The sequence below is a fragment of the Anabrus simplex genome, chromosome X, assembly GCF_040414725.1.
Source record: "Anabrus simplex isolate iqAnaSimp1 chromosome X, ASM4041472v1, whole genome shotgun sequence".
Classification (NCBI taxonomy): Eukaryota; Metazoa; Arthropoda; class Insecta; order Orthoptera; family Tettigoniidae; genus Anabrus; species Anabrus simplex.
The window spans coordinates 135,322,262-135,335,359 of NC_090279.1; the positions used below are offsets into that span (position 1 = coordinate 135,322,262).

At 40.6% G+C, this 13,098-nt stretch overlaps 1 protein-coding gene across 1 annotated transcript; it reads right to left on the reverse strand.

Moving 5' to 3' along the window:
* Positions 1-370: 370 nt before the first annotated feature.
* LOC137503356 (zinc finger protein 569-like) lies at positions 371-1,825 on the reverse strand. The gene is made up of 2 exons (XM_068230913.1): positions 1,390-1,825; positions 371-1,305 (listed from the first exon to the last, which is right to left on the reverse strand). Exons 1-2 carry the CDS (start codon positions 1,823-1,825, stop codon positions 371-373), a joined length of 1,371 nt encoding a protein of 456 aa, XP_068087014.1.
* Positions 1,826-13,098: the final 11,273 nt, after the last annotated feature.

The following is a 13,098-nucleotide window of genomic DNA, read 5'->3' on the forward strand; positions in this document are numbered from 1 at the left end:
GCCAGTAGTCTCCCATGATCTACCCTATCAAATGCCTTAGAGAGGTCAGTCGCGATACAGACCATTGATCTACTGAATCCAGGATATCTGCTATATCTTGCTGGAATCCTACAAGTTGTGCTTCAGTGGAATAAACTTTGCAACAGTATGGCTTCACTTCTGGTTGTGTCCGCATATGAACAGTTAGGTCAGACTGCCTTTCTTTGTGAATGATTTGCCACAGATATAGCAGCTGTTGGCTTCTCGCCTGTATGGGTCCGCATATGACAGGTTACACTGCCTTTCTGTATGAATGATTTGCCACAGACATTGCTGCTGTAAGGTTTCTCGCCTGTATGGGTCTGCATATGTTTGGTTAGTTTGCCGCTCTTTATGACTCACCTGTATGTCTCCGCATATGTTCGGTAAGTTTGCCTCTCCTTATGAATGATTTGCCACAGACATTGCAGCTGTAAGGCTTCTCGCCTGTATGGGTCCGCACATGTACGGTTAGTTTACCTGTCTGTATGAATGATTTGCCACAGACATTACAACTGTATGGCTTCTCGCCTGTGTGGGTTCGCATATGAACTGTCAGACTGTTTTTGCTTGTGAATGATTTGCGACAGACATTGCAGCTGTAAGGCTTCTCGCCTGTATGGGTCCGCATATGTACGCTTAGTTTTGCTGTCTCTATGAATGATTTGTCACAGACATTACAACTGTATGGCTTCTCGCCTGTGTGGGTCCGCATATGAACTGTCAGACTGTTTTTGCTTGTGAATGATTTGCCACAGACATTGCAATTGTGAGGCTTCTCTCCTGTATGGGTCCGCATGTGTTCGTTTAGTGTAACTCTCTTTATGAATGATTTGCAACAGACATTGCAGCTGTAAGGCTTCTCGCCTGTATGGGCCCGCATATGATCCGTCAGAGTGCCTTTGCGTGTGTATGATTTACCACAGACATTGCACCTGTGAAGCTTCTCGCCTGTATGGGTCCGCATATGTTCGGTTAGTTTACCTCTCCTTATGAATGATTTGCCACAGACATTGCAGCTGAATGGCTTCTCGCCTGTATGGGTCCGTATATGTACGGTTAGTTTACCTGTCTGTATGAATGATTTGCCACAGACATTACAGCTGTATGGCTTTTCGCCTGTGTGGGTCCGCATATGAACTGCCCGACTACTTTTGCTTGTGAATGCTTTGCCACAGACATTGCACCTGTACGGCTTCTCCCCTGTATGGGCCCGCATATGTTCGTTTAGTGTACCTCTCTTTATGAATGATTTGCAACAGACATTGCACCTGTAAGGCTTCTGGCCTGTATGGGCCCACATATGATCGGTCAGACTGCCTTTGCTTGTGAATGATTTGCCACAGACATTGCAGCTGTGAAGCTTCTCGCCTGTATGGGTTCGCATATGTTCGGTTAGTTTACCTCTCCTTATGAATGATTTGCCACAGACATTGCAGCTGAATGGCTTCTCGCCTGTATGGGTCCGCATATGACCGGTTAGACTGCCTTTCTGTATGAATGATTTGCTACAGACATTGCAACTGTAAGGCTTCTCGCCTGTATGGGTCCGTATATGACTGGTTAGACCGCCTTTCTGTATGAATGATTTGCTGCAGACATTGCAGCTGTAAGGCTTCTCGCCTGTATGGGTCCGCATATGATCGGTCAGTTTGCCTTTCTTTGCGAATGATTTGTCACAGACATTGCAACTATATGGCTTCTCGCCTATACGGGACCGCTTATGATCGGTCAGACTGCCTTTCTGTATGAATGACTTGCTACAGACGTTGCAACAATATCGGTTCTCGCTCGTGTGAGACCGCATTACGCCCGGCCTTTTCCTGAAATTTGTATGGGTTACTGAGCAATCGTTTATAATCCCACCTTTATGCAATCTCGTGTCCCCTGTCAACATTTTCCTCTTTGTAAAGCATTTATCAGAAAATCCGCACACTTGGAGCGGGTGGATCCTGAGGTATTTCGACAAACTGCTTCGGCTACATAACACCTTTCCGCAGTGATCGCATTTGAAGGGTCGATCTTCTTTGTGTCTCTTCAGATGTCGCAAGAGGTCCAACTTCCTAGCCAAGATTTCACTGCACACACTACACCTAAAACTAGATGATCCGCCGTCCGGAGGTTGATGATCTCTATAGCTCACCTCGGGTCTCGATCTACAGTGACAAATTAAAACCATGTGACCAATAGTTCAAGAGCCAAATCCTCTACAACTCTCACACAGGGGATTTGCTACTGGACATTCCAATCACTGATATCCAGTGCAGAGAGCTCGTTACTCATAAACATTACATTCCTGAAAGTAAACATCATCTGAGGTTAAATTTCAAAAGCTCTCACTTGTTACGAGAAAATATTGCGTCTTTTCTTAATCATGATATCACGCGCAAGAAACTTGTAACGGTTTAGAAATGTGCGAGTTAATTTTGAAGAAAGCATGAGAAGTGGTCCAGCCTAAAAGGGTAAATACTCATACAAGCTCTTTAATCCAGCACATATAATTCTATCGAAATCCGTAGTCTGTTCTCCTACATAAAGAACGGCATATGCTTTGGAGTTTTGATCTTCTTGAAGCACTCTGCGCTTTGTTGCAGGCAAGTAATAATTTTTGAAATGAAAAGTATGCTAGGGTTACCGTCGCACGGGCTGTGACGGCTAACCATGCTAGTACCCCCATTTTGTATCCCATCATTGAATTATGCCTGGGTGAAGTAGCGAATAAGCCACTGCACTTGAGAGAAGGCTTGTAGGCATCTGAGAGATGCGGAAAAAAAGATGGAATAGAGAGAAGTCATGTGAAAAGAGGTGTGGTTACTAACTGGTGTACAACAGAAACCGAAGAACAGCTCATGGAGTTGACATTGTCATATCAGCTAAATTTGACGGTTCAGTCTCCGAGGTGCAAAAGTTTGACAATCGCTTGATGTAACACGTCCGCATTGGGGAGAGAAGGAAATTCCAATTTTTCAGCGCAACGCTCCACAAACTGACGTGCGCATGGAAACCAAAGATGCGTTCTGGGCACTGCCTGACATGAAGACCGCTGCCGCTGATCTGAATGGACGTGTCGGACCGAAGAAAGAAGAACAAACAGTCCATGGCGTTCATGGACATGGAGAAAAGACCAACGATGCCCAACAAATTCGCGATTACGCAGAAACTGATCACCGCAAACACACGGTTCGAAAAGAGTGATATTCATCTACTCTGTACTACAGTGGCTCCCATCCAATTCGCATTGACTACATCCTTGTGAGAGGGTGAAATCTCGAAGATGTTCTAGAGATAACAGTTGCCCCTTATCAAATCCTTGCGATGCAACAACGACCAGTCATCTAAGCTGCGGATAAAGTCACCAAGAGCCCAATACTTCACAGGAAATAGACAAATTGGGATCAAATGGTTGCCCCTGAAGAAGGAGACTAACGTCGTTGCAAAAGTTACAGAGTCACAAATCACCATAGTTGAAGTGAGCCGGACTAAACTGAAAGACGCCTTTCGCTCTATTCCTGGAACAATTAAGTCAGGGCGACGACAACGAAGGATTAAACATGACATATGGTCAAGGAATGAAGATGTTAAATATGCAGTACGCTTGAAGAAGCAGCTGTACCACGAGTTTCTTGCTCGTTGGAATGCCTACAAGACAGCCACTCGTAAAATGAAGGAGGTATTTACCGTAATAAAATCAAAGCGGTAGGCAGGTCTAATATGTGAAACATGACATGCGCGAATTCGAGCGGAATTTTTAACGGCTAGTCAATCGAGCCATCGCAAAACGTCAGAAGTCCAACGTTTTTACGGCATCAATGAGGAAACAGACGATTTGCTACTGGACAGGCGGGAAGCGCGAGTACACTGGTGGAACTATTTTGACAACATCTCAATCATGGAATTTCCGTATCTACCAATCCTAATCACCTCCGCTGTTGAAGGTCCAACGTAGGAAAATGACGTCACTAAAGTCCAGGCTATGCTGAAGGAAATGAAATCAGGGAAAGCCATCTGTCCCGATTATCTTCCAGCAGAGTTTTGTTTCTCTCAATGGGGGGATGCAGCAGTGTGGCTAAAGCAAGCTTTTCAACGATATCATCAAGGAATGTCAAAAACAGACTAGCGACAGAGTATCAATTCAGAAATAAGGGAAGCCCTGCCGATTTTTCTTATCACGGCCCGAACATACTTCTGAACCTCGCAATGAGAGACTTAGAACAAATCTTCGACAAAAGAATTAGCGATTTAGACAAACAAACAACAAGCCAAGCTGAATTTGTGTAAAATTGTGGCACAATAGGAGAAATCCATGCTGCCGGACTATTACTTGAGAAACACTGTGAAAAGAATAAGAGATTTCATCACAAATTTCTGGACCCTTAGAAGCCCTTCCATCGGGTACTTCATGACCTAATCAGTCAGCCCTACAAGTACATGGCATTCCAGAGCACCTTGCTGAGAGGGTATAATTGCTCTACAAAGAACAAATGAGTTGTGTTCAAGCTACCGCAGGAGCGTCTGATGACTTCCGCATAACTGTAGGAATCCATCAAGGCCCCGGCTTATCACCACTGCAGCTCATTCTTGAGATGGACATAATTACCACAAACCTGCGCAATCCAATACCATTGACACTTCTCTAAGCAAATCACATCATTTGGCTGAAGAGAATAAGCTAGACCTGCAGCGTCAAACAGAAGACTGGAACAATCGACTAGCGCAATAAGCCCCGCGCCTCAACAAGAACAAGACAGAATACATTGCATTACATCGTCGAGAAGTTGGAACCATACATGCTGACATTGAAGATATAGCACGAGTAGAGATATTTAAGTATATTGGCTCCACAATCTATGATTATGGCCGACTTTCTGATGAAATCAACTTAAGGATATACAAAGCCTGACTGAAGTGGAGAATGACAACAGGCGCCCTTCCGAACTTTGGACGAAGGGCCATCTCTAAACTAAATTCTACCGAACTGATATCTGTCCTATCGATATCCATCCTGTCGTTTTCTACGGCAACAAATGCTGACCAGCTCTAGAGGTAGAACGCCAACTAAGCATCATGGATACGAAGTTTCTTAGGTGGAAGGCTGGCATAATTATACTAGATCACATTTCAAATGATGTTATAAGAAAACGTTTTGGCATTGCACCGATCCAGAAGAAAATTGGGGAAAGGCGTGTGCGCTGGTTTGGACATGTGTTGCGTGTAGAGGACGATACATTGGGAAAGTCAGACTATTACACAGAAAGTCGGTGAAAAGAGGCGCTAGGGACGAACCAGACAGCATAGACTGATAAAGTGCACAACGGCCTGAAAGTTGGAAGACTACATGCAGACATAGCCCGAGACCGAACCAACTGCAGTCAATGAACCACAACACCGGACCCTGCCACCAGAAGCAGACTGATGAATATTCTGTTACAAAAATGAAATGTAATGGATATTTTACACATCCTAACATTCAAATTAGTTTATTGTATGTTCAAATTTTCTTCCCTAATGCGTATGTCCGATATCTATAAAAACTTATTTTCACAAAATAGTGTTTGAATGGCTGAACGCTTCTGGATTTCGTGTTTAAGTGACTAATATAAATGCATTGTGAAGAAAAACTTATAACTCAAAAAAAATTGGGTATATATGTGTTAAATGGGAAGGACAGTTTGAATATCCGGTGAAATTCTATGAGTACCTACAAGAGGGGAGTCAGTCAGTGTATTCTAGCCTGAATAGAATTTTGCAATTCATATGTCTGCTTACATACGTCATGGACAGCAGACGATCATATTAATCACTTTGTTATTTTCACTCCGATCACGCCTATAAATATAAAGACCATGGAGGAGTGGCACAAAGTGGTCAGCTCAGGGCCATGTGACACTCAACGCTCTAAGGCTGGAATGAAGCCACATAAATAAGTGGTTACTTCAGGACCATGTGTCTCTATGCAAACGGAAGTAAGCCTCATCACTATTTAGCTCAGGACGATGTGTGTCTCCACAAATGGAAGGTAATCTCATCACTAATTGGTAATCTTAGAAATACGTGTATTTCCACAATTCTGCATTTAGGAAATTTTATGAATCTTAAAATCTTTTCTTATGTAATTCAATACCCAACTGGCATGGCAAATAGTTTAGACATTTTAAGGGAAGTAATTTAAGTTGTGTAATTTAAGTAATTTGTAGACTGCTGAAATGAGAGTGAGGAAACAATAGCGCCTGAGGTGAGATATAAAACAAAGTGGGAAGTAGCAGATAAGATCCGGTCGACTGAATCCTTCAGAAGCATCTAAAATCTATGATGTAAAATGGACTAAGCTACGTAGACAATGAACTGTCCTCTGACATATATGCCAAGAAAAAAGAACACACATAAAATCATGTCGCTTTGCTGGTCTCTGCACAAAATACGTTTAGAAAGTAGAAAGCCAATTTAGTCTCCATCAAAAATAGAAATATGATTTTGTGTGTGAAAAGGATTCATAAGCAACATTTTTACTGGTGGTCATAATACAAGATTGTTCTCTAACGTAGCCTATTGTGTCCTGTTACACATTAATTACAAAGAAACAGAGAGTGTGAGCTGGTACTTGGAAGTTCTGAGGACCGACATGGATATTTCTTGCCACTAGTTGTGAAAGTACAGTAGGAACAAGTCAGTGCATCACATAAGAGCCGAGAAGACTCTAACCACTCACAGAATCAAATAAACCATTCAGAATTCATAGTTTCCATCACAAATCTGGTTTGAAGTCAAACCTCAGGCTATGACTAGCCATCGCATGACCCGCTGATACAAGGGCTTGGTTAAGAGCACCAATCCGAGACTATACAATCATTTCCCACGGATTATCAAAGATCACTTCACACAGTAACCAACAAAGGTGTGACAGCAAAAAATTAATTAGCAATGTAACAATTACAGTTCAAAAACACTACTGCATTAAATGTTTTAAAACAGGACATACACTTGTGGTACTTTGTAAGGTCAGTGACAATAATTACAATTTTGAAAGAATATTATATCACTACATTATTTACCTATTATTATTATTATTATTATTATTATTATTATTATTATTATTATTATTATTATTATTATTATTAGTATAGGGCAACAAGTTAGATACATATATACAAATATGTAGTATTTACAAATATACACAGACAAGAAACATGTTTTATAGCAGAATGTCCAGTTGAGTGTTCCACTGTATAGCTTCCTCTGTTGGTTCCAAAAAGTCACTCGGGCTACCTGTGTAGGAACGTCGTGTACATTCACTTACAATATGGGGATCATCTGTCGAGATGCACCACAGTCGCACTCTGGTGATGAGATATATTTCCACTTATAAAGGGCAGCCCTGCATCGTCCATGATTTGTTCTCACCCAATTCAGAGTGGTTCAAATCTGACGCGGAAGATGACGTTCACCAGAAAAGATGTTGTGTAAGGAACTGTCTGTGGCAACTTTCCAGCGACTTCTCCATTCTTCTAAAGGGTGAAAATTCCCATCAGCCAATGCGACAGCATCATGCAAAGATGGATGTCATGACTCCAACCTCGTTACCTTGAGAACAGGAATATCATCCAAAACAGGCAGTTGAGGGTATATTTCTATCTTCTTGAACTCTCGGATGGGAGCATTTTATCTCTTAAAAACAGGTGGCATTTTACCTGACAGAATTGTGAGCCAATAAACAGATGTGGACTGGATAGTAAAAGATATTAACCGCAAGCTAACATTCAGTTGAGTATCAATTAGTCTTGTATATGTGCTATCCAGCCAAACTGGTGCACAGTACTCACTACACGAGAATACCAGTCCCAAAGCAGATCATAAAGTCTTTGCTGATGAACCCCAACTTGAGCCATACAATTTCTGAAGGATAATATTATGTGTTTTGAGCTTTTTTACAGATTCATAAGATGTTGTTTGTAGGATAGTGTGCGATCAAGTGTAATCCACAAATATTTGGGATAGCCACTATGCCGAAGTTCTTGGTGACAAAAACGTATGTGAAGTTTAATGCCAGCTTGGAGATTATTCAGGTGAAAACATGACACTTCTGTTTTGTTACAGTTAGGACACAGTTGCCATTTCTTGAAGTACGTTTCAAGTGAAATCAGGTCTCTTTGTAGCACTTCTTCTGTCACACTAAGGTATCGATTTTGAGTGGCTAGTGTTATGATATCAGCATAACAAAATATTTGGGATGATGTTTCTGGGAGATCAGAGATATACAAATTGAACAGTAGGGGAGACAGTACCGATCCTTGAGGTAATCCATTTTTGAGCTTCCTTTCTCTACTCATACTATTTCCCATACACACTCGAAATCTTCTGTCATTGAGCATATTGCTTATAACCTGCACGATGGTCCTACGGGGTGCAATTCGGAGAAGCTTGTAAATTAATCCTTCCCTCCAGACTGCGTCAAATGCTGCTGTAAGATCAATGAATACAGCTGAGGTCTTGAGTTGTTTCTGGAAACCTGCTTCCATGTGGAATGTCAGTGAAAGCACTTCATCGCAGCAGCTGAGATTTGGCCTGAATCCAGCTTGATCAACTGTAATACGCTGAAAAATAGTTGCGCTGATTCTGTTGTGGAATAGCCTCTCAAAAAGAAGGGCAACTGGTCTATAATTGCTTGGGTCATTGGCATTCTTACCTGGTTTCAAGGTGGAAATCACTTTCGTTCATTTGAATTCTGCCGGGAGTTGTCTGTTCTGTAGAAGGTCAGTAAAAAACCTTAACAGCCAACTTCTTGCATTCTTCCCTAAATGAATGCAAAATTCTGGATGAATGTCGTCAAAATCTGGAGCTGTACTTGGCTTAACGTCTTTGAGAGCAGCATTGATGTCTTGCACCGTAAGCAGTTGTGAATACCTTGATGTGCGTGGTGTTCTTCATTCCAGGTTTGGAGCTGGCACCGTATGTATTTGGTATGTTTCTTATCTGATGGAGTTTGGGAAGTTGTGACGATGTGAGATGCTACTTCATCCGGAGTAACTCCAGGCTCTTGCTTCACCAAAGGTGTCCTTCCTCCAAGTTTTCTGCGGTGCCCCCAAGATCTTCTACTGGAATGAGTTAGGTCGATATTCTCCACTGTCTCAATCCACCGTTCTCTCCGGGTAGTATCCTTGCTGGAAAGAAGTTCATCAGCTATGTCTTCATCACCAGTATGCAGATATTCGTTATAGAGTACATCAGTCTCTACATTCCAACCAGGGATGTATTCTTTTCTATGGCATACTCTTCTTAGCCGCCATCATAACTGCATCTACGAAACGCTTGTAATTGTGCTTGGGAGCAATCCACCGAACACATTTATCCAGTTCAGTGGTGAATGTTGACGAATTAGCTTTTCTGAAGTTCCTCCGAGCATGTGGTATTGACCGTACAACGGGAATTTTAATGCCAATATCCACTACAATGGGGCCATGTTGACTGTGGGGAAAATGTCTTAACACTTTATGACTGGTATGTAAGGGCTGTCCTGCATCATTGCAGCTAACAAATCACAAATCAGGATTGAAATCCCTATTTCATGCAGCTGACTGGAAAGTACCAAGATCTTTTGGGTCAAAAATCAGATGGAGATTGTTCATTTCTGTCTATTCTACGAGTTTCTTTACACATTCATTGTCATTCAAGTACTTCCATAGTTCGTGATGGCTGTTGGAGTCGCCTATATAAACTGCAGGGTGTTGAGCATTCGGGAGTACGGTACCTGACCACTGTGTGTTTGGGGGTTTATAAATGTTAAAAATAGTAATATGTGCCACACGCACAGCAACACAATGGATGTCTTCATCTTCGTCTTCGTTTTGAAAGAGCATTGAGGCATCTTGGATATTATTACGAACATAAGTAGCTATACCATGTACACTGTGATATGTTGCACCAAGAGCTGTGAAACCATTAATGAGGCACCTTTTCCGAAACTCTTCTTCATTGGCTGTATGGATTTCATGTATACCCACAACATCTATATTATTCTTCAGGATAACTTTGGATAGGTAGTCACATTTTGCTCTGCTGATGCTTTCTACGTTAAGTTCGAAAACATGGATGAAAGGTCCGATGTTTCTTGTCTGGTAGCTCTGAGAAGAGCCATTTCCATGAAATACTTCTGCCATTGCTGGAGGATCCTTAAAAAGCTAGGTCCAGCTGCTACAGTTATTGCTTTCTTAGCACCACCCGGGGGTCACGTGTAGGGCACTCTGAGGGTAAACCTACAGACGTGAAGCAATGATGATGATGATGCTTGTTGTTTTAAGGGGCCTAACATCGAAGGTCATCGGCCCCTAATGGTACGAAATGAAAGAACAAAAATTGCAAAGGCATCCACTGACCAAAATAAAAATAAAATATGACATGAAGAATGAATGGATGGACAGGAACTCAACAAAACACAAAACAAACAAACAAAAACCAGTGGATCGGACTCAATACAGATCGAAAATAACATTATTACCGACCAAGGAACCACTTATAAAGCACAATGATGCTTGGTGTCTAAAGAGGGTGCAAAATCCACGTCTAAGACCCCACAGAATGGTACATGTCGCGAGTAAAATAGAACCATGGTATGTGTCATGTTGGGGTATTAATCAGAAGTAGCGAAGACTCACGGTTTTCCACAAAAGATGGTACTACTCACAAGTATTGCAATACGTACAAGTAACGCAGACCTATGGTGTGTCTCACACAATGGCCCAACTCAGAGCCAACGCAAACCGAGAAGGTTCCCCACCTAGGTGTACTAAACACGGGTGCCGGTATTCCCGCGGTGTTCCTCACATAGTGGGTACTAATCACAGGCAACGCAGACCCACGGTGCTGCTCATATAGTGGTACAACTCACAGGCTACGCCCAGACCCGCGGTGTTGCACACATGGGTACGACGCACGGGTACTGGAATCCACCAGGCCAGGCTTTTACTGCTACTAATCACAAACCGATTTCGTACCGAATTTAGTGGTACTACTCGCAAGTACAGGCAACCTATGGTGTTCCCCGCGTGATGGTGCGATTCAAAATTAGTTTCATGGTTCTAATTCAGTCAGCCCTTGGTTGCCCCTTTTAGTCGCCTCTTACGACAGGCAGGGGATACCGCGGGTGTATTCTACATGTGCGTCCCCCACCCACAGGGGGAAGTGAAGCAATAATGTAGCGCCTATTTATCAACTTTTATGAGATAATAAATTCACTTACTTGAAGAATTCCGAATTTTTTTAGGCAACCTGCACAAATTTAAAACTCCACTTGTACCTTTTCATTTTATTAGTTAATACTAATTGTGTAAGTATGTTTGCAATCAACACACTAGAAGCACCTGACTGACAATGAACACTAAAATGAATCAGAAAGTGTGACCACTTCACTGGAATGAACATGAATTAAATAGCACAATTTTTTTACGCTTACAACAATGCACAAGTTTTATTTGAAAACTATGATACCGAAGATGCAGCATAACTGACCTCAAAGTTTCATTTCTACAACACATTATCTGCTTTGGCGTCCACAAATGGAGGAATCTGACTTAACACACAAGAGAACAGAAATGATCAGAAAAAAAAAATCTAGCCAAATAATTTCAAAATTACATTCTTCGAGTCATCACATTATCGAACTCAGCCATCATTATATTGATTAATGAAACTGATTATGTTAGTTTTAAATATTTATTGTTTACAATGTACATAAAACTTAACAATTTCGAATTTGTAGATTTAATTTTTAATCTACAAATATCGCTTTTTCTGTGTGTCACTTTTGGTATGAACGTATAAAAATACTACTCAGAATATCTGGAAGCAATAGCTTCAGATAGCATTTCAGATGATACGAATGTGATGAACAAATGATGCAGAGAAAGTGAAAGAAAGAACACTTTTCCATGGTTGCTTAAAGGTATTGTAAACAAATACACTTCAAAAATATCTAGCTTTACCAGAGATTCTTTTTGTAGATATATACTGAATAAAACTACGAGTACATGATAGAACATTAAATATGACCTTAAAGTTCCTGAATATTTTAGATAATTTTAACCAAAATAATTTTCACATATTAGTGTTTAAATGTAACCTTGTAGAGACAGGATTGAACTGATGAAAATGGCCACTTTTGGAGATAAACCAACCACTACTGAACACAACTGTGAATAGGTACAACATATTCCATATTGTATAGGACTTGTAGTATACGTACTTTGTTTCTTCTTTGATGTATGGCAACAGCTGATCATCAGTTTGTTCCTCTATGAATATTTCCTCCTTAGTATCTACGGAAGGCTGTCAGTAAGAAATAAGAAAAGTAGAATAAAGAAGTAAGGAAATAAAAATATATAGGCCTAAAATAGAAACAGCTGAGAAAATAAATTTCATAGGTGCACAAAAAGACTATAATTAATTTATCTCCCATTTAAAAAATATTTAATGGAAAGGAACAATCAAATGAAAATCCCATTAAATGCAAGGGAGGTGTCTACCTTGATGGCAAATGGTACACAAAAATACATTATAATCAAGCACTAAATTTTAAAAGAACAGAGAAGAAGACAATTTCCTAAAAACAGTATTATACAATTTTTGCTATTTTTTTCTATTAAGCATACAGCTCATCCTTAATAAATGTAAAGAATTTACAAACTCCTACTCATAATATTTTCTGTTTTACAAACATAATCAACACACATACCACTTGTGCAACTACTTCAAATAATACTATACAAATTCTATTAGGTTAAAATTTACATTGCATTTACTTATTTATTTTATTTTTTACCCTTTTTGGAACCTAACTTGCACAATGACCTGCTGTGTTTTAACCTGAGTCCCTTTTGCCACTGCTTTTCAAACAATTGATGAGATATAAGAACATGAAAAGGAACACACTGTTGGACAGCAGTAGACACATCAGCATAGAAAGGGAGGAACATTGCAAATTTGTAAATTTAAAATCACGTACATATTTGTGAATATTCAGCAGAGCATATGTACACATACGAGTATGTGAATATGTACAATTTTAGGAAAATAAATAATAGTAAGCAGTAT